At 30.9% G+C, this 21,348-nt stretch overlaps 1 protein-coding gene across 1 annotated transcript; it reads left to right on the top strand.

The window, feature by feature from the left end:
• Nucleotides 1-12,790: 12,790 nt before the first annotated feature.
• Nucleotides 12,791-17,773, top strand: LOC145102899 (beta-galactosidase-like). Its single transcript, XM_079040411.1, has 18 exons — nucleotides 12,791-13,139; nucleotides 13,253-13,348; nucleotides 13,428-13,540; nucleotides 13,651-13,717; nucleotides 13,809-13,901; nucleotides 14,083-14,226; nucleotides 14,446-14,534; nucleotides 14,613-14,718; nucleotides 14,801-14,888; nucleotides 15,148-15,266; nucleotides 15,342-15,506; nucleotides 15,584-15,756; nucleotides 15,858-15,967; nucleotides 16,072-16,181; nucleotides 16,289-16,510; nucleotides 16,596-16,801; nucleotides 16,884-17,220; nucleotides 17,351-17,773. Exons 1-18 carry the CDS (start codon nucleotides 12,984-12,986, stop codon nucleotides 17,459-17,461), a joined length of 2,505 nt encoding a protein of 834 aa, XP_078896537.1. The 5' UTR covers nucleotides 12,791-12,983; the 3' UTR covers nucleotides 17,462-17,773.
• Nucleotides 17,774-21,348: the final 3,575 nt, after the last annotated feature.

The raw sequence follows: 21,348 nt of genomic DNA, 5'->3' as shown, positions 1-21,348 counted from the left end.
AGAATATTATGCTTCATTTCAAATCTAAAGGTTTAGGTTGAGAAATGTTAATAAATTTAGTCAAGGGTACATAGTGTGTTCTTAAAATTTCGATTATGATTACGGCATTCCTCTTCACAATTCGAATTTTGAGAACATAGCAAATAAAACATTATGCGTCGTGTCCCATACGCTTCGGGTATAGGATCGATTGCAAATGCTTTAATGTTTGACCATTCTAAAATTTTCCAAATGTCTAGCGCATTTAGAGGGAAAAAGGACTAGAATCGGTTTTGACTAAAATAATTAAACAACTATCAAAGGACAATCCAAAGTTCGACGAGGATTGGTCGCTTGTGAGTAGTTGGAAGTATAGTATTGGAAAATATGGAAATGTTTCCGTAGTGGATGGACCATATCGACATTATTATGAATAGACAAGATTCTATTAAGAATAAGTTGTCATATGGAAAATATGGAAACGTGTCCACATTGGGAATTGAATATTGAAAATCTATGTCTAGATTATAAACTTTTATGCAAAAGGATGTTCAAAGGAAAGTACTTTGAGTGAGAGACATCATATTTAAGGAATTGTCTTGTAACAATCTCCGATAGAGGACTTTGTAATATCATTGGCAATAGTCTTTGTGACTTTGGTGCAGTGACATTACGAAAGGATCGTTGCATAAAATGTTAGAATCTAGCATACTCTATAAGTGGCAAGAATTTGATATTCTTAAACTTATGGAAAAGGATTAGGAGTTGTGAAATGAGAATGATTGGAAATGTGTTCAATATGATCTATTTCACAAAGAAAGAACCATAGGTAAACATTGTGTGCATGCTAGGAGCATGGGACAAGTGTTGTAATTCAAGTAAGAAGTTGATTACCCGAAACAACAAATAATGAGTAATCAATATGGTGATAAATAAAAGGAGTTTTATTTATACTCAAAGGTTTGAGGCCATATGGGATTAGTATTATTCTTGTGTTTCACATTTGCATGTTTTGACTTCCAGAATAATTTAATTGGTTAAGAACAGTCAAATTATTTAAACGGGACACAGTCGTTCATATGTTGGAAGTAGATATGAATGAAGACTGTCGTGAATTGGTGTGTGGATTGTCTAAAAGGGTATTAGACATAAGCAAATGTTTGCTGCAACGTTCATGAGTGCTTATGAATATGATTTGAGCATTGGATTAAACCCACGCTCACTTGGATCACTCCATGAATTGTATCACGAGTGATTGGTGAGACGATAACATCTTATATTCTTGAAACCGAGATGTGTGAGTTGTATCTTGCAAATCGGTTGCACATTGATAATCTGTAAACGCACTAGTAACTTGGTGTTATAAAACATATTGTTGTGTGTGATTCGGTGAGTAAGTGCAAGCAAGCATTGTATCAAAGTTTATTCGTTCCTATTATCGAAAGTAGGATAAAAGCGATATCTTTGGGCCACTCGATGATTTAGTGATGACAAACGTAAATGCTCGGTCGGGCTAGGGCTAATTTGATTTGTTCAGTTAGTCAGTCGTCATAAATCGGGAATCAAGATATAGTACAAAGAGAATGATTTGAAATCATATCTCATATGATATCTAGAATGGAGGAATATATGATCCCTTATCTTAAGGACACGCGTATCTGATAGGATCAGAGTTGACAGCGGCTTTGGAAAGCTACGATTGCAGATCAGGATCTGAAGTCATACGCACAATAGTTGTTAGGCTTATCCAAGTGGGAGACTGTTGGATTAGTGTCTAAGTCCATAACTATTTTGGTATGTACTTGACCCGATGGTGCATGGTCCTTTTGGGTTGCCTTCACTAAAGCAACTTGATTGGAGAAATAAATAGAGAGAGAGGTTATTATGATTTATTAATATGTTATAAGAATAATATATTAAAGGAGAAATCATATTTGTTTAATTAATATTGGTCAATAACTAATTAAGAATTAATTTGGTGATCAAGTGTAATTAATTAAACTAGAGGGGCTGAATTGTAATTATGTGATAGTTACAAAATAAGGTAAGGATTATCTTATTAATAGGCTGGACGAATTTAAGGTGATAAGGCCTTAGAATTCGACTAGGATAAGGGTTTTCAAGGCTTATCTTATGGTTACTTGGTGGGCAAGCAACTAGATAAGGATAAGGACTAAAACCCTAATCTCTACACCTATATAAAGACCCCCCAAGGCTCATGAATTCGTCCATGCCTTCCCAAAAGGTCCTAGAGACGAATTCTTATACCTCTCCGCTCTCTTTATACCTTCTCCATTTGCTCTTGGTGTTTGTAAGCCATTAGAGGAGTGACACTTGTGACTCTAAGCCTTCCAAAGTCAATTCGAGGAGGAATTGGGATTGTTATTACTACATAACAATCAAGGTAACATCTTAAACCTAATTATATGTTAATATCGATTTCCATATGCTAGAATTAGGGTTTATAGTCTTGGATAACTTACATGTACAATAAAGAAACCTAGATCCAAGCATTAGGGTTTGTATGAGCACATAGGGTGTTCTTAGGACCAAAACCCATCAGAGTTTTCCTCACTGTACTTTTGGGGTCGAAGGCACCAAGGCCGACCCGTTGAATTGTTATCACGGTTTATCGTATGTTGGCATGTTATAGTGATCTGTTAGATCTATATCCTGGTATATAGGATGATGGTATGCTTAGTGATCTATAAGATCTGTTTGATTTTCTGTTGACTAGTTATACGTTGGTTGGTGGTTGAGGTTTTATTGCTATGTGTGTGAGCCAACAGAACGAGGGCATTCCAACCCGATGGTTGATTGGGACCGAGGGTATACCATCCCGAGGACGATTGGACTTGTTGTATATTGTCATTCCAACCCGATGGTTGATTGGGCCAGGGGTATTCTAACCCGATGCTTGATTGGACCCGATGTGATAGTATGGTATGTGGTGAGACTGGATTGTTTTGTGCATCAGTCAAAAAGCCTAGGGTATTCCAACCTAATGGTTGATTGGACCCGACATGTTTGGTATTCCAACCCGATGGTTGATTGGACCAAACTGTTTATGACGCGAGGGTATTGCATCTCGAGGATGACTGGGCCAATCGTAGATATGTCTGGTATACCATCTTGAGGCTGATTGGGCCAGGCATGAGTATTTGAGCATGCTAGTTTGTATATGTTATCTATTTATGTGGTGGTGTCACACCCCCAAACCGAAAATGACATAAACGTTTGGGGGCGGAGGACGTCATGTACATAATCACAACAATTGTATAATAGTAATCAAAGCAAACACAACCATTACATTGATAAAATATAGTATTTAAATTTGTTCATAACATAGTTTGTATGACAACAAAAGGGTATATCAAATGTATAAAAGACGTGACTCTAAAAGCTCCGTCTTCTCCAAAATCTGCAGGTGTACCTGTCTACTGGTTCCCTGAGAATACAAGTGATTTTGAAAGTGTATCAACATTTAAGTTGGTGAGTTCATAAGTATGTTTTTGTAATGAAATCTTGTCTTTGAATCTGTAAAAATGTTTGTATGTTTCTCAAGAAAATCCAATATTTTCTTTAGTAGTGAAAAATAGTTTAGACCTTAAAACCAAAATGTATGATTGTTATTATATTCTGTAATTGTATATGAATATCTTTGTATGTATGTCTGTGTACCACCAGCTGTATTGTATTGTGTCGTTTTGTATGAAAACTCTTGTATGAAGTCCTTGGATATCACCAGTAGTTATGTATAGTAGTGTATCGTATGAAAACCTTTGTATGAAATCACTGGATACCACCAGTAATGTATAGTATTGTTCTGTATGAAAACCGTGGCTACCACCAGTAATGTATAGTTGTTTTATTACTTAAAATAAAACCATGTGTTTGTATTCCCTGGAATCCTCCAATTGTATGGTATAATAGTTCTATTAATAAAAATAAAACTATTTTAAGAATTGAAATCCCGTAAACAAATGGTTAGTTTATACCGTTGTGAGTTTGATATAACCATGCTTGATGTGACCTAGTGACCTCTACGACGTTCTTCAGGTGTCGGATGTTATGACATTTGTCACCCCAGGCATGCCTGCCTAGCTGTAGCTAGCAGTTCAGGTGTGGGATTGTCAGTCCCGTATAGATCTATACACAAATCTCACACTCTCCCTCGAGGAGACTCTGGTTATATTGTATAGGAATTAGTTTCGTACCCTGGAGGGTACAATTGAAGTAGTACCTCACAACCCTGTATTAACTAGTTTTTGTGTAGTGTTGTAGTGTTCTCTTGTACTTGTAAATGTATGTATAACCTTTTAGAGTAAAAATAATTATACTTAAATAATTATTTAGTATTGTACTCTTGTATTCGGAAAATAATATTGTGTACCGTAAACTAAATATGTCATAGTTTATATGTTCGTCTCTGTATAAAGCTAGTGAATTAGTAAAACCATGTAATGTATCCAAACTATACCCATTATAGTTTGTATGTATGTTCTCGTTTCAAGTATTGAATTTTGTAAAAGTTTTGTAATGTTCCCAACTATATTGACCATAGCTTGGTTGTATGTTATGTATTGTACTGAAAACTTTGCAATTATGGTTGTATGTTGAAAACTACCCTTATGCTCAGCATGTTACAAAAGGGATAAAATATCTAAATATTTTATGGAAATGTAGTGAAATCTATGTTTGTATCAATTGCAAAGGTTTTTGAAAACTATTGAAATCATTTGTATAAAAACACAATGTCCTTTTGTTTTACCTGTATTCCCCCCTTAAAAACATTGGAAAACAGTGAAAATGTAGGGGTATGAACTCACAGTTAGTATGTGCTTGTAGTTGGATAGTGGGCTGAAAAGATGACCCTCGAGTCGGCGTACGCTGAACTAACAGTATCCTAATAATATTTAAATGCATAAATGTATTTAAATTAGAGAAACCATTAATTAAAGTGTTAGTACACACTTGTTTTTGTTTTGAGAGTGATTACCAAAAATTATACACGAGCTGAAGGGTTTTCGGTTCCAAGGAGTTCTCGGTCGAACACAGTTTTTGGTCCTGATGCTATTTTCGGTTACTTGAAGATATGAAGGTTGTTCTTGGTGTTCTTGAGGAAAAATATGAAGATTCAAAGGATTGATCTTGAAGGCACGAACATTCTTGGATGATACTTGAAAGAGAAATGAGAGTGTTTTCGAGTGAAAAGGTGAGGAAATGACTAAGTTTTCGGGTGGAAATTTATATATCGAGGGGTGTTTTCGGTCGGAAAGAGATTTCTCGGCCGAAATCATGTTTTCGGTCCGAGGGTTTGCTGCCCGAGGGTTCTCAGCAGAAAAAAGGAGTTTTCGGTCCAAGGCTTCTTGGTTCCGAAGGGGGAAAATGGTGATTTTTTAGTGTGTTTTATTCCGAAAACTTATATAAACATTATTTATATAATTTAAATTTTATCTAACCCTTAATATCTTAACGAAATAATAAAAGCTCAAATTTTATTTACCGGGTTTGACTATTATTGACTGGAAAAGAATCGGGTGTCACAGGTGGTATTTTGGGTGAACTCACTAAGCTTTGTGCTTACAGTTTTGGTTTATGGTTTCATGTACTTAATTGGACCGTGGCAAGGCGAATGCGTGACCGTACACATCCTTGGTTTTCAACTGATTTGATCTTCAGAGACTCTGATTTTAAATAATGTTTTGAAAAGAATGGTTTTGTAACACTTCTATTAGTAAAAGGGTTGTTTTGAACAGTTTTAAATTTGTTGAAAAGTTGGGATGTTAAACCTGAACAAAATTTAATTTCAGAATGTTTGTGCATTCCAAATTGTACTCCAGGATTCAATAAAGTGTTGTTTGTATTATTGCCAAAAGCTCTTCCTGACATCTTTTGTCTGCGTCGCGTGGACAACACGCAGACGTTTGCTCTCGCAGACTGTTGTTTTTTAGACATCTGTAGACCTAAAAAGTATATGCATCATCTTCTTGGCACAAATATGAATCAACATCTTTCCACCTCTTCTAGCTAAAAAGAAACACACTTGTAAATTAATAGTGAGATTAAAATTAAAAATTAAGGAACATGTATAAAATTTGTTATCCATTGCTCATAAACTATCGAAGTACGTTATTAGTCCTTGTAAATTATTGAAATATCATGAAATAGGTGATGTATTGCTTATTGTAAAGGAGGAAAACAAACACTACTATATTTTAAACTAGGCGAATGCCTGCGCGTTCCGCAAAAACACCTATATAGTTGAAATCTTTACAAATATATGTTTTTTTTTTAAATATAACAATAACGTTGTTGTTAAATTTGATATAATAATTCGTATACTAAATTAATATAAGATATTGATTATTTTGAATTATATGATAATATACACATCTATTATAATTGTATAATCTCAACCATTTGAATGACTTCTACCTGCGAGTTACTCATGAATAAAATTAAATATAATATATGACTTAATGTTATTTATAGTTTTTGTTATTGATAATTAATTTTTTAAAATTTATTTTCTTAACGTTTTAATTTCTATCATTATAATTATTTAAAATATCAGACATTGTTTTTTTATTTTAAAGGTAAAAATATAATCATTTATATAGAATTATTTTTAACTATTGTTATTATAAGTTATTTTAAGCTACTTATTTGAAAACTTTTAACGATTATACAAATATCTTTAGGAAATATTTTAGTTAAATTGATATTATAATTTTTTTTTTCATTTAGCACTACAGTTTATCACTTTTAGCTATTCACAAAATATTCATTGGATTTTTTAAGTGGAACTAAAATTTATATTAAAGTTGACACTATAATGTTATATTTAAATTAACAGTTTAAATGTTTTGTCCAAACTGTTCCAAAGTTGTAGCTTAAAATTGATAATGGTTTATATACAACAACATATTAAATCTAATAAATTAAGTATAACATATTAAAAGTTAAAAACATAACTTTATAAGTAGAAGTAAAGATATTATTTTAATGTTGAAATTTAGTTTATTTAAGATTACGCTTTAGGTTTGATATTTATTTAATCTTATTAACCAAATTATAATCATTATTAGAAAGACACTATAATTTATCACTTTTAACTATTTACAAAATATTATCTGGGTTGTTTAAGTTAAACTAAAATTTATATATAAGCTGGTCTCGTAATGTTATATTTAAGTTTATAATTTAAATAGTTTATACAAATTGTTCAAAAGTTGTAACTTTAAAATGATAATGGTTTACATCCGACAATATATTAAAACAAATAAATTAAACGTAATATGTAAAAAGTTAAAAAACATAACTTTATAATGAGAAGTAAAGATATTATTTTAATATTGAAATTTAGTTTATATATGATTACACTTTATGTTTGATATTTATTTAATCTTATTAACTAATTTATAATCATTATTATAAAGAAATCGAAAAGTCATGGGAGCTTCAAATGAATGTGGTGAAAGGCAAAATACATGGGAGTTTCAAATGAATGTGGTGAAAGAAAAAAATGTTTCCTTTATAATATAGTATGATTAGGCGAATGCCTGCGCGTTGTGCAGAAACAGCTATATAGCTGAAATTTTTACAAATATATGTTTTTATACAAATTTATCACCTTTCACTATTTACAAAATATTATTTATGTTGTTTAAGTTGAACTAAAGTTTATATTTAAGTTGATCCTATAAGGTTATATTTAAATTAACAATTTAAGTATTTTATATAAATTGTTCAAAAGTTGTAGTTTTAAAATGATAAAGATTTACATACAACAACATATTTGACCTAATAAATAAGTATAATATGTTAAAAGTTAAAAACATAACTTTATAAGTAGAAGAAAATAAATTCTTTTCATATTGAAATTGAGTTTATATATGATTACACTTTAGGATTTATATTTATTATCTTTATAAAATATTAAATCTAATAAATTAAGTATAATATGTTAAAAATTAAAGACATAACTTTATAAGTAGAAGTAAAAATATTATTTTAATATTGAAATTTAGTTTATTTTTTATTACACTTTAGGTTTGATATTTATTTATCATTATTAACCAATTTATAATCATTATTAGAAAGACACTACAATTTATCACTTTTAACTATTTACCAAAATACTCTTTGGGTTGTTTAAGTTGAACTAAATTTTATATTTAAGTTAATCTTGTACGACTATATTTAAATTAACAATTTAAGTATTTTTATACAAATTGATCAAAAGTTGTAGCTTTAAAATAATAATGGTTTACATATAACATATTAGACCTAATAAATTAAGTATAACATGTTAAAAGTTAAAAAACAAACTTTTTAAGTAGAAGAAAATATATTTTTTTTAATATTGAAATTTAGTTTATATATGATTACACAACCAACTTATAAAAATTATTAGAAAGAAATTGAAAAGTCATGCGAGTTTTAAATGAATGTGATGAAAAGAAAAAATATATGGAAGTTTCAAATGAATGTAGTTTAAAAAAAAATACAAGCTTTATAAGTATATATAATGACAACTTTACCCAAATTAATGTGTGAAATTTGGCAAATTTACTCAACTTAATACAAATTGTGCAACATAAATCCAAAAGAAATTCCATGATTTGTGAAAACCACAATGAAATAGACAACAATTATACCCAAACTTGTTTCATTAAAACCACATGTATTATTTATTATCTTTTAAATCTTTGTACCGACTCCTGTTAATTAGTTTTTCCTAATTTTCAAGATATACGTAAAACATTTCACGGCACCAATAATGACTTTAGAAGATTGGTAAAAGTACTTCTATTTCATTAGCCTAACATATTATTAATTTTTATCATCATATTCATTATTCATATTTAATCCTCATTTGAATAGAAAACTATATTTTTAACTTTAAATGTTTTCTAACATTATAAAACTTACCAAATTTTATTGTAACTTTCATAAATTGTTTTATTTTCTTTGTCCTAAATCATGATTAGATGCCACATATTGTAAATAAGGAAATCAAAGAACATACTTGACTTTAAAAAATAATCTTCTTTTTTGTTAGTCTACTTTTTTTCACTACAGACATTCTACATTTTAAAAAATAAACAACACCTAAATCAATTTGGAATGTACAATCTCAGATTTGAGAATACATTTACATCATACCACATCCAACAATCACCAACTCCGAAACAACTTTAAGTAGTCCGGAATGCTACATTGCGAATAAGTTGGTTACTTTTCAAATCCCGAAAAATAAAAGTTATTTTTTGTTTATAATCCAGTTTATATTGGTTGGTTAGCTAATATACCTTCTTATAATGTAACAAACACGTATAATATATTAGTAGAGCTCAAATATATTATAAATTTTTAATTTTCAAATATTTAAAATTTACACAAAGATTACAAAATCCAGCTCAAAATGCAGTGTATTACGATATAAAAAAAATACAAAACTAAATGAAATTGTGTGATGTGATAGATGAAGGTATGAAAAACACGAGATGATAATCAATTTAACTTTACATAATAGATTTATAGTGTTATTTTTACGATACGACATGTAAAAACGACAGACGCCAATAAACTAAAATTGTACTCATCTCACAATCCAATAATTCACCCAAAAGACTCGCAGCAATCAAAAAGAGAAGAACCATTTTTTCACGATATCATATGATTATTGAAATACATAACTACAAGATGTCGACGTCGTTTATTATTTTACTTTTTCTAAGTTTTAATCGATAATGTTTATTTAAATTTACGATTTAAATTTCTTGTCTTGACATGTTAGAAATATTACGTTGAAAGATTATCTTGTTTAAAAATTAATTATGGAGTTTGTAAATTTTAAAATACTTAATATCATAAAAGTCTTAAGTTTTTAAAGGTTAGTTGGAAAAAACCATAATATTTTTTTTATTATTACTATGGACACAACTTTTTCGTAAAATTCTCACTCTAGCTAGTTAACAAATTTCATGGTTAACTTTATTAATTTTTTTTTTTTGCAAAATCATCCTAAAAATAGGTTTAAAGTTCAAATTACATAATCTTTTAACTTTATTTTTCTTTTTTATATACGTTATTTATTTCGGTTATATATATATATATATATATATATATATATATATATATATATATATATATATATATATATATATATATATATACTTTATTTATTTTTGTTTTTTTATTTATTCTAATATATTCATATATTTTATACTTTTTGTATTTGTTTTTTAGTTTTTTCCATACTTTATTTTTTTAATTTTTTAGTTCTTTTTCGTATTATTTGTTTTTATTTTTTTGTATTTTTAACTTTTTCTTGAACTTTTTCAAAAAATGTAAAATGTATTAATATACTCCATTAGAGTATGCTATAATTTTGGTAATTTATAGTTTTTGTAATTTTTATTTTATTTTTATTTAAGTAAATAAAATAGTTATATTTATATTTGTAATTTATGTCCAACTTATTTTCTTTTTATTTTTTTTTGTTCTATAGTGCTATTATATTTAAGTTAAAAAAAAATTGAGAAAAAAATAGCTTGTTTATTGAAAATTAATGTTTCAATGTGAGATATAACTTGCAAATTAGATTATATTTTTATATGTGATATTAATAGTTTAAATTCAAGATATTATTTTTCAATTTGATAATAGACTAAAAGAAAGAACAAAAGAAATAATAATACGGTCTTTATATAAAAAAACTTGCTATAGTATTTTATATTGAATTCAAATTCATTTACTTGAATCAAAATAAATAAAAACATTAGAAAAACCATAAACAACTAAATAAAAAATAGAAAACAAAAGGTAAAAAAGATATAAAAAAAAAACTTAAACTGTTGAAAAATAAAGTTAAAAAATGAAAATAAATAAAGTACATATATATATATATATATATATATATATATATATATATATATATAACAAAAAATAATATATATATATATATATATATATATATATATATATATATATATATATATATATATATATATAGGGTTAGGTTCATATAAGACAGCCTAATTTTGTGAGACCGTGAGACATAATCCTAGTCATTAATTTGGTAAATAAAACAAAAAACATATTTAAAATGCAAAATAATTGAAAATTTTCGAATTTTTTTTTTTCAAATATTATTTTCGGAGTTTATGTTTTCCAAAAAAAATACAAAAAAAAATAAAAATAAAAATAAAAAACCTTTTTTTACATATTATAATAGAATAATAGAATATTCTACATATATGAGAAATCGAGTATAATATTCTAACATTCTAAAAATCACATTATAATATTTACAATGTAATATTCTATTAGGATATTTCACGTATTTAAAAAAAAACGGTAATTTTTTTTAATTTTTTTTTTATATTTTTTTAGGTAATTAAAGTTCCGCTGATAATAATTAAAAAAAGATTTTTTGGATTTTTCCTTTTATTTTGCATTTTAAAATTATTTTTAGATTTGATCTCACGGTCTCATAAAATTAGTTGGTCTCAAATAAACCTGAACATATATATATATATATATATATATATATATATATATATATATATATATATATATATATATAAACAAAAATAAATAATGTATACAGAAAATGAACAATAAAGTTAAAAAAACCTATGTGGTGTAATTTTTTGTGAACTCTAGGGATCAAATTTGAACTTTAAACCCAAATTTATGACTGGTTTTTGAAAAAAAAAATTAATAAAGTTAACCAAAAGACTCATTAAGTGGACTGACGTGATAAATCTGCGAAAAAATTATGGTCATAACAATAATAATAAAAAAATATTAGAATTTTTTCAATTACACCTTAAAAACTTTAAAGTCAAGCCAAACACATTTTAAAAATTTTCTTTTATAAAAAGTCTTTTTTTTAAAAAAAAAACTTTTAGATTTAAAAAATAATCCCAAACACAACCTTATTCATTATAAAAAAAAACCTAGCCGAAAAACTAGTCATTTATGTTGAATCTACTTCAGTATTATTAAGCGTTTACAAGCATCCCTAAATTAAGGGGTCTGAGTGAAAAGTAAAATAAGGGATAAGATCATAAGAAGGAGGTGAAAGCATTACAGAAAAAGTAATTAAAAAATAAAAAATAATAAAAGAAAAATCAAAATTCATAAAAGAAAAACATGTGGGGTTTACTAACCATGTCGACACGGTTTCGCTCTTAATCAATGACAAAAGGTTTGATTAGGCCAAGCAAAATTAATGCCGTTTAAACAAATTTAATCAACTTCTGTAAAACCACAAACACCCTTATGCCTTGTTCGAGTTTTAAGTAAATTCAACAAAAGAAAATAGAATGAAATATTGAAAGGAAGAAAGAAAGGGGAAGAAAAAATTGATGGCTAAAAAAAATGAAAGTCACTAGATATGTATAAATGTTATTTTGATGGTAATTGTATATAAGTTTAATGGTTTCTTTGAACAATGTAAATTTAACGATGCTGATTAAACAAATAAACCAGCTAAGACTAGTAATGGTGGGTTAAAATAATATTTCATAAATAACATACATTAAGGTATATCTTGTAAAAATAAATAAATAAAATAACATCACAAATTCATTTTCCTTAAACAAAATAATGTATTTACATATTTTAGAGGGAACAGGAAACAAGTAACCAGAAAGTCGGCCCAGTATCAGTCCTTCCTGCTTAAAAAGCACCCCCAAAGACCAAAGCACTCGTTTCTTCTCTCGCAAAATATTTACACACTCCCCCTTGAAGATATATACATAAATCAATAATTACTTTTTTTTAATAATTTATAAACCCCATTAATAGAACACAGCTGTAGTGTGTTTTTTTTGGTGCCATTCTTTATTCCTAAATTAAAAAAAGAAAAAAAAAGAGAACAGAATAAAGTGGAGGGAAGTTGCTGATAAGAGTAAAGAATATCACTCCGAAGAAGAAGAAGAAGTAGAAGAAGGCGACGTACAGTTTTGGTGATTGAAGGGTTTTTAATGGACAAGATTTATTTAGTGTTGGTGGTGTTATTAGGTCTATGGGGTTGTTTCTGTACGGCGTCTGTTTCATATGATCACAAAGCAATCGCCATTAATGGCGAAAGAAGGATTCTTATTTCTGGATCCATTCATTACCCACGAAGTACCCCCGAGGTACAACTCATAAATGCACTTCATTTCATCGCTTCTTCTTTTTATTTTTCTTCTCAAAATCTTCACTTTTTTTTTTTTTTTCTGAATGTTTTTCTGTGCATTTTGATGATCAGATGTGGCCAGATCTCATTCAGAAGGCTAAAGAAGGAGGTCTGGATGTGATTCAGACTTACGTTTTCTGGAATGGACATGAACCACAACCTGGCAAAGTAAGTGTATATTATTTATTTCATTTTACTTTTTTGTAATAATTAATTAGTTTATGTTTAACTTTGAGTTTTCTTTCAGTATTATTTTGAAGATAGATATGATCTGGTTAAGTTCATTAAGCTAATTCATGAAGCTGGACTCTATGCTCATCTCAGAATTGGCCCTTACGCTTGTGCTGAATGGAACTTTGGGTATTTATCTATTATATTATATATTATCATTTCGAAAACTTCATACTATTATAAATTATAATCACGAAAAGGTTATAAATTCACCATCTTTTTTGTCATTGCTTCTTCAGGGGATTTCCAGTTTGGTTGAAGTATGTGCCAGGAATTAGTTTTAGAACAGATAATGCTCCTTTCAAGGTCTCTTTCCCAATCTTTCATACACTTTAATTATCTTATTTTCCCCATTTTTTTTTATTGTTATGATAATTTAATTTATGTATTATTGTAGGCTGCCATGGAAAAATTCACTACTTATATAGTAAATTTGATGAAATCAGAAAAATTATATGAGAATCAAGGTGGCCCAATCATTTTATCTCAGGTAAACAAATAAAAACTACTGCTCGTTTTGTCCTAAAACTCACTTTTTTTATAGTTTTGCAATTTATAAAAGTATAAAATCTTCAAAACGTACTCATTTTTAGCCAAACCCGTTTCACACGTAATCAAATTTGCCCATTTTGTGTATTGATTTTGAGCAAAAAGTTGATGTGATGTGACAGATTGAAAACGAATACGGGCCAATGGAGTATGAATATGGAGCCCCGGCCCGATCGTATTCAAAATGGGCAGCCCAAATGGCTGTGGGTTTGGACACTGGGGTCCCATGGGTCATGTGCAAGCAAGATGATGCCCCGGATCCCATTGTAAGTGCATCTTTCATGTTCCTTTTTGTCACTTTGTTAATCTTGTTATTGACTTTTTATCATTCTTTATTCACCTAATGTAATGTGATCATTTCATGATATTGGATTCTTTATACAATGCACATGGCCACTTTTTTGTTTTGTCCCCTATACAGTATTCACCAAATTTTTTGTGTTCTTATTTTCAAGAAAGTAAATCTTGACTTTTGTTTTTGACAGATCAACACTTGCAATGGTTTTTACTGTGATTACTTCACTCCTAACAGAAATTTCAAACCAAAAATGTGGACCGAAGCATGGACAGGATGGTAATTTTAGTAATTAAAACAATCTTTAATATAATATTATCTGGATTTTGGGTTTTTTAGATTCTTGTTTTGATTTAGGTTCACTGAATTTGGAGGAGCAGTTCCATATAGACCAGCTGAAGATTTGGCGTTTTCTGTTGCTAAGTTTATTCAAACTGGTGGATCTTTCATTAATTATTACATGGTAACTCTAATTTTGTTCATAAATTTACATAATTATTGACAATTTGGACTCAAATTTTCTTGTGTTTCTTGGATTTTTACAGTATCATGGAGGAACAAATTTTGGTAGGACTGCAGGTGGTCCTTTTGTTGCAACAAGCTATGATTATGATGCCCCTTTGGATGAATTTGGTAATCTTGAATTTGTAATGAGGGTTATATATGTCATTTCACAATGTTATGACTTTGATCATGTCACAAAATGTACTCATAGGTAGTGTAGTGTTTGATAATGGAATGGGATGATTAATTCCATTGGAATAAAGAAAATGTTTGATAGGGTCTAAAGGAATCTGATTCCTTTCATTTTGTTACTTTTGCTTATTCCATTCCATCCAACAACAATGGATATGATTCGAAATTTGATTATTCCTTTCATTTCTATATGTAGGACTAAAAAGGGAAGCTAAATGGGGACATCTAAAAGATTTACACAGAGCAATAAAACTATGCGAACCTGCTATAGTAAATGGAGACTCTTCTGCTATCTCACTCGGGAACTATCAAAAGGTCGGATTTTTCTCTATTTCAAACCCTAATTAACCTCTTACATTCATGATTCATGATTAATCGTCTTTCCCACAGGCATATGTTTACAAGACGAAATCCGGAGACTGTGCTGCTTTCCTTGCAAACGACGACAAATCTGTTTACGCAAAAGTTAATTTCCATAATCAGCATTACAATCTGCCTCCATGGTCCGTTAGCATCCTTCCCGATTGCAAGAACACTGTTTATAATACAGCAAGGGTAAGAAAGATATCATTTTTTTGAAGCTTAATTTGTTATGTAAAATCTAATGTGGAATGTGATCAATCAATCAACAGGTGGGAGCGCAGACGACATTGATGAAAATGACTCGAGAGCCGATTGGATTTGCTTGGCAATCGTATAACGATGAGACGGAATATTACGATGATAATACGTTTGGAACGATTGGATTATTAGAGCAATTGAATGTAACTCGGGATTCTTCTGATTATTTGTGGTACATGACTGAGTAAGTGCAACACGATCTTTCTTCAGTTCTTCTCGTATCTGAAACAAACCTACGATACTTTATGGTTTTTGATTGTTGTTTGACTGTTTTGTCGTTGTCAGTGTGAAAATTGACTCCGACGAAGGGTTCTTGAGAAACGGCAAACAGCCGACTTTCACCGCCTTATCCGCCGGTCACGCTTTGCACGTTTTCATCAACGGTCAACTTTCAGGTTGAACTTTTACGATCTTTCAAGACGTTTCTTAATTGGGAAAGATGCAGATTGCATGCAGAGTTTAGTAATATAATAATCTTCGTTACTTTTGATTTTAACAGGAACTGTATATGGAAGTCTAGAAAACCCTAAAATAACTTTCAGTAATGTTGTAAATCTAAGAGCTGGTATTAACAAGATTTCTCTGTTAAGTATTGCCGTTGGTCTTCCGGTATGTTCTAGGATCTAATCTCATTAAATTTTCTTTCTTTATTGTTATTATTATTATTTTTTTTTTGTAAACTTACGTTTTGTTTTCATTGATCTACAACAACAAAGAACATTGGACCACATTTCGAGACATGGAACGCAGGTGTTTTGGGTCCGGTGATGATTTCAGGTCTAAACGAAGGGAAGAGAGATTTATCATGGCAGAAATGGTCTTATAAAATCGGGCTTAAAGGCGAAATTTTAAGTCTTCACTCACTCGGTGGTAGTTCATCTGTTGAATGGGTTCAAGGTTCTTTAGTCGCCCAAAAACAACCACTCGCATGGTACAAGGTATAAAATTTTCCTAGCAAACTTTAAATTTATCTATGATTAATGGAGACAAATTTACGTTTTCTTTTTTCATTTCATTATTTAGACAAATTTTGATGCTCCGGATGGTGATGAACCTTTAGCATTGGACATGAACAGCATGGGGAAAGGTCAAGTTTGGGTCAACGGGCAAAGCATTGGTCGTTATTGGCCCGCTTACAAGGCGATTGGCTCTTGTTCCACTTGTAATTATGCCGGTTATTTTGACGAGAAAAAATGCCTTAGCAATTGCGGTGAAGCTTCACAAAGATGGTGCGAACATTATTACTGGATACTGATACTGATACTGATACTGATATTGGTTACTGTTGTGACATGGGATTTTTTGTTTCAGGTATCATGTACCTCGATCTTGGCTAAAGCCTAGAGGAAACCTGTTGGTTGTTTTTGAAGAATTGGGAGGGATCCCATACGGGATATCATTAGTGAAACGTGAAATATACAGTGTGTGTGCGGATATCTATGAATGGCAACCGTCGTTGAAGAATTACCAGATGCAAGTTTCGGGAAACGCAACGAAGCCACTAAGACCCAAGGCGCACCTTTCGTGTAACCCGGGTCAGAAAATTTCCTCCATCAAGTTTGCTAGCTTTGGCACCCCGGAAGGTGGTTGTGGTAGCTTCCAAGAGGGTGGTTGCCATGCCCATGACTCCTACGACACCTTTAATAAGGTACTCGTGCTTTCCTAAAGACGAATTTCAAAAAAGTTGAAATTTTAATTGTTTTCTAATATTGACTATGATGTTTCGCAAAAAAAGATAAAAAAAATGAATCACATTATTTGGTTATTTTGTTTTGCAGCTTTGCATAGGGCAAGAATCATGTGCGGTGGCAGTTACGCCGGAGAATTTTGGAGGCGATCCGTGTCCGAGTGTGATGAAAAAGTTATCTGTGGAGGCGGTTTGCAGCTAATGGATTTGTAGTGTAGAAAAGCTTCAGACCAGACTAGATTTGGTCCGAAGCTTTTCTGATTCTTTATTTATGATTTATTTAAAGATTTACGGCGTGTTAAAGATGATGATCATGATAGGTGCTTTTGCGAAAGGTGAAGTTGTACAGATATGCAACACACCATTTTGGTCCAAAAGCATTAGATTTTGAAGATTTGTGTATATAGATCGGAAAAGAAAAGTTTGATTATGGATATGATTTCCAGAATCTTTCATAAAAATAGCTTATTTTTAATGTACTATTAGAGAAAGTGTAAAAGGTATCATTTTTTAAGATTTTTGTTTTCCAGATCAGTAATTAGTACTATCCTCACACGATTCTCTTTTGAGAGGCGACGATGTTTGCAGCCTTGTTGCCTGCAAAGCATATTTGACCATAAAAGCTATAACCCTAATCATTTGGTCTGGACATGGCTTTAATGGATTTTTTTGACTTCTGGGCTGATCAATATCAACCACAAGAATATTTACTAAAATTAACTTAATAAATAAGTTTGATTTTTTTTATTGAATGACTGGAATAAATAAGTTTGGTTTGAGTTCGATTTAAGATGTGTTTTGTATGAAGCGTTTAAGAGCTTTTAGCGTTTGACAAACGCTTCGTTTTAAACAGAAAGTTTCGTTTGACACTACAAGCTTTTAGCGTTTAGTTTAAATAAAACACTCCAAATCCAAATGTTACTCACTACAATCTACTCGCCACCAGGTAAAAATTTACCGAACATGCTCATGTAAGAAAACTTTGAACATAAGTAATTAAATATATAGATTTGAAAAGCTTAATTGAGGTTATAGGTATGTTTGATAAATATAGTTGGTCAAAATCACATACAAATTAATATCTTTTAAAATCTATATAAATTAACTTTTGGATTAGAAGTATGTTAGAGAATTTTTTTTTAAGATTTATTAGTTTTTATTTAAAAAAAAGTATTTCATTGTTGTCTGAGAGTACAAGCTTAAGGCTCTACTTTACATAAATAAGTTACCTTATTGTAATTTAGCGTTTGTTAAGACTATAAAAATAGTTTATCGTCACTTATAAAATGGCTTTATAAGTTAATTTGAAATAGTTTATTTCTTTTCAGCTAGTATCCACTCCAAACATGGTCTAAGGCTCCAAGTAGTGACCCTCACCACACAAGTCGCCAGGCCTGCGACACCATCGTCAAACACCACTTGCCAGGCGCATAGCTAGAGAGAGAGAGAGAGAGAGAGAGAGAGAGAGAGAAATAGTTTAGTTGGTTGGGGATTTGACTTTCTCATTTATTCCATTTGACTAGATTTTTTTTATAAAAAATCACCTATTTTTTTAAAAAATAGTCATTTTAAAAAATTTAAATTTTCAAAATTTCTTCCAGCAACTATAAATAAACACATAAATCATCATATTTCAAAACACGTGAATCGCAATACATCTCTCAAAACCTTCATCATTTTATAAAAAAATGTCATCGTCATCATCAACACCATCTTCCTCGGACGATGCTCTGAGGAGCGTAATACAGTCAATCATCATCGTACGTAATAGGCTAGAACAACAAATCAACAACCATGAAACGAGTATTGTGCAACGTAAACAAAGAAGATAAAGTTAAAGACAATGTGAAGTAGCTCACCAACGACTCATGCATGATTATTTTGACGAGCATGCTCTCTTTCAAGGATATTATTTTCGCCGACAGTTCTGAATGCATAAAATTTTGTTTATGCGTAATGTCGAAGGTGTGACTGGAGCGTCTAATTATATACGGCAACGCCCAGATGCAAGAACATGAAGGAGATGTATACGCATATCATATTACATAATATGATATTAGAACATAAAACAAACACAATATGTGTCTACGACGAGAAGGAAGTCATCCTCGGGGCATAACCACTAGAATATGGTGGTCAAGAATACACATAGATAATGATGATAGTCAACAATGCAGTAATCCATACCAATCTTCGTTGCCATTTGACCGATCATCTTTGGACGATTGAAAATCTTGATCCTAATATACCATCGGAAGATGACTTTGGGGGCCAATTTTCGGACGAACGAAAACATGTTGCTTTAATTATGATGTTTTGTATGTATTAAGTCATGTTCATGTTTCTAGGTTGTATTTTAAGTTTTTATTTATTGTAATTTTTTTATTTAACATGGTGTTTGTGTTTTAAAAAAATATAATTTATTTAAGTTTGAAACAAAATCAAAAAACAAAAATCAAGTGTACTAGGGGTGCTATCATTCCCTACAAAATGCTAAAGAAAAGATGTTAGCAATGTGACAACAAAACACTGATATGACAACATGTAACGCCCGTAGATCCGGGCTAGTCAATTTAGAGACGATAAACATCAAAATGACTTTTTGATAAAGGATTATTTAGAATGAATAATATTAACTAGGTTGTAGTGGTTGTGACAAGGATTCCAGATATATAAAGAATGCCGAAATCCGAGTTATAACGAAGAAGTTATGACTTGTCGAAGTTTCGTAGCAGAACCGGGATGAAACTGCGTGACGTAAATAGTGAATTTACGATAGAGCGATATTTAGCCTTAGTGATATAAACGAAATTCGTAGAATACGTTAAACCGAGAGCGTGCATAAAAAGAACGTCTAAATCTGACTTCGTATGAGGAAATTATGATTTTTCGAAGTTTCGACTTAGCGATATCCAGCCCAAAGTTCGAATATTAGAACGAGCGGTTTCTACCCGAAACAACCTAAACGAGAATCGAATATCTCATTAATAGTAGCATAACGATAAAAAGACAGACGAAAACGGTCATCAGATGAAGAAGTTATGAATTTTTAACGGATATTTCCTGTCCCGGCCTACTAAAAATAATATAATAAAAATAAAGTCAAAATTAGCCAACAGAGTCTAAACAAAAGTTGTAGAGCATAGTCTCGCCTACGCGTGGATATAAAGAACGTCCAAAACGGAGCTCGTATGCGAAAGTTACGCATTTTTGAAGTTCGGTATATCGGGTTACGCCCAGCGTACCCGTATACATGGATCGAAAGGGGCCACGTCGACCTGAACCATCACTCGAGTGTCTCGGGTCCGAGACCATGACGCCTCCGGTCTGATCTGAAGAGTACGCGCAGCGTACTAGGTGTACGCCCCGCGTACATGTCGACGAGGCATTATGCCCCGCGTAATCTTTGAGTATGCCCAACGTACGTACGAGGTTTAGCCTCTATAAAAGGCAAGCGAGGACTGCCGATCTTTTTTTACCAAAATTCTTCTCTCTCTCTCTCTCTCTTGCTCTCCCGTTTTACCTCATTTTACGTGCAATTTATACTCCCGAAGCCCCGGTATCATCCTAAGTCCCGAAGCCCCGAAGATCACGAGAAACAGAGTTCCCGAGCCGAAACTCTGCCCGTGAGAAACCCGGTTTTCAAGAAAGTATCCCGGTTTCACCGAAGAATACTACTTTTAGAGCCGTAGTGTTGTCCTATCATCTTCTGATCATGTGAGTGTATAGTCCCATTCATAAACACGATTTTAATACAAGTATTGGTTGAATGTATTACATCTATGTTATGGGTGAATGTGTAGTCGCTTTCTTCTAACACATAAAATATGAAGTATTTGCTATGAGAAACATGCTATGTGTTTATTTGAGATGAGTGTGGAATGAATGTTTTATATAGTTTTTAAATGAGTTAAACTGTATATGTATTTTATATCTACAAATATGTTGGGTAGAACAGGGGTAGATGAGATAGTTGGTGTGTGATAAAAGATGATATAGATCTTGAGGTGAGGGTGACAGGTGAAAAATGAGTGAAACCTTTACCCAAACGATGGCCCCCGTTATTCAGCAGAGTAGGGATGACAACCA

Source organism: Lactuca serriola, chromosome 4 (assembly GCF_051521515.1).
Source record: "Lactuca serriola cultivar US96UC23 chromosome 4, Lser_US96UC23_V15, whole genome shotgun sequence".
Lineage (NCBI taxonomy): Eukaryota > Viridiplantae > Streptophyta > Magnoliopsida > Asterales > Asteraceae > Lactuca > Lactuca serriola.
Note: the sequence above shows the minus strand (reverse complement) of the source record. Positions and strands in the feature narration are given on the sequence as shown.

What these genes read in the sequence shown, in the direction of transcription:
- LOC145102899 (XM_079040411.1), top strand. Translation starts at nt 12,984, where the DNA reads ATGGACAAGATTTATTTAGTGTTGGTGGTGTTATTAGGTCTATGGGGT. An exon ending in CTTTCATTAATTATTACATG is followed by an intron (nt 14,719 to 14,800) that starts GTAACTCTAATT and finishes GGATTTTTACAG; the next exon opens with TATCATGGAGGAACAAATTT. An exon ending in AACCACTCGCATGGTACAAG is followed by an intron (nt 16,511 to 16,595) that starts GTATAAAATTTT and finishes TTCATTATTTAG; the next exon opens with ACAAATTTTGATGCTCCGGA.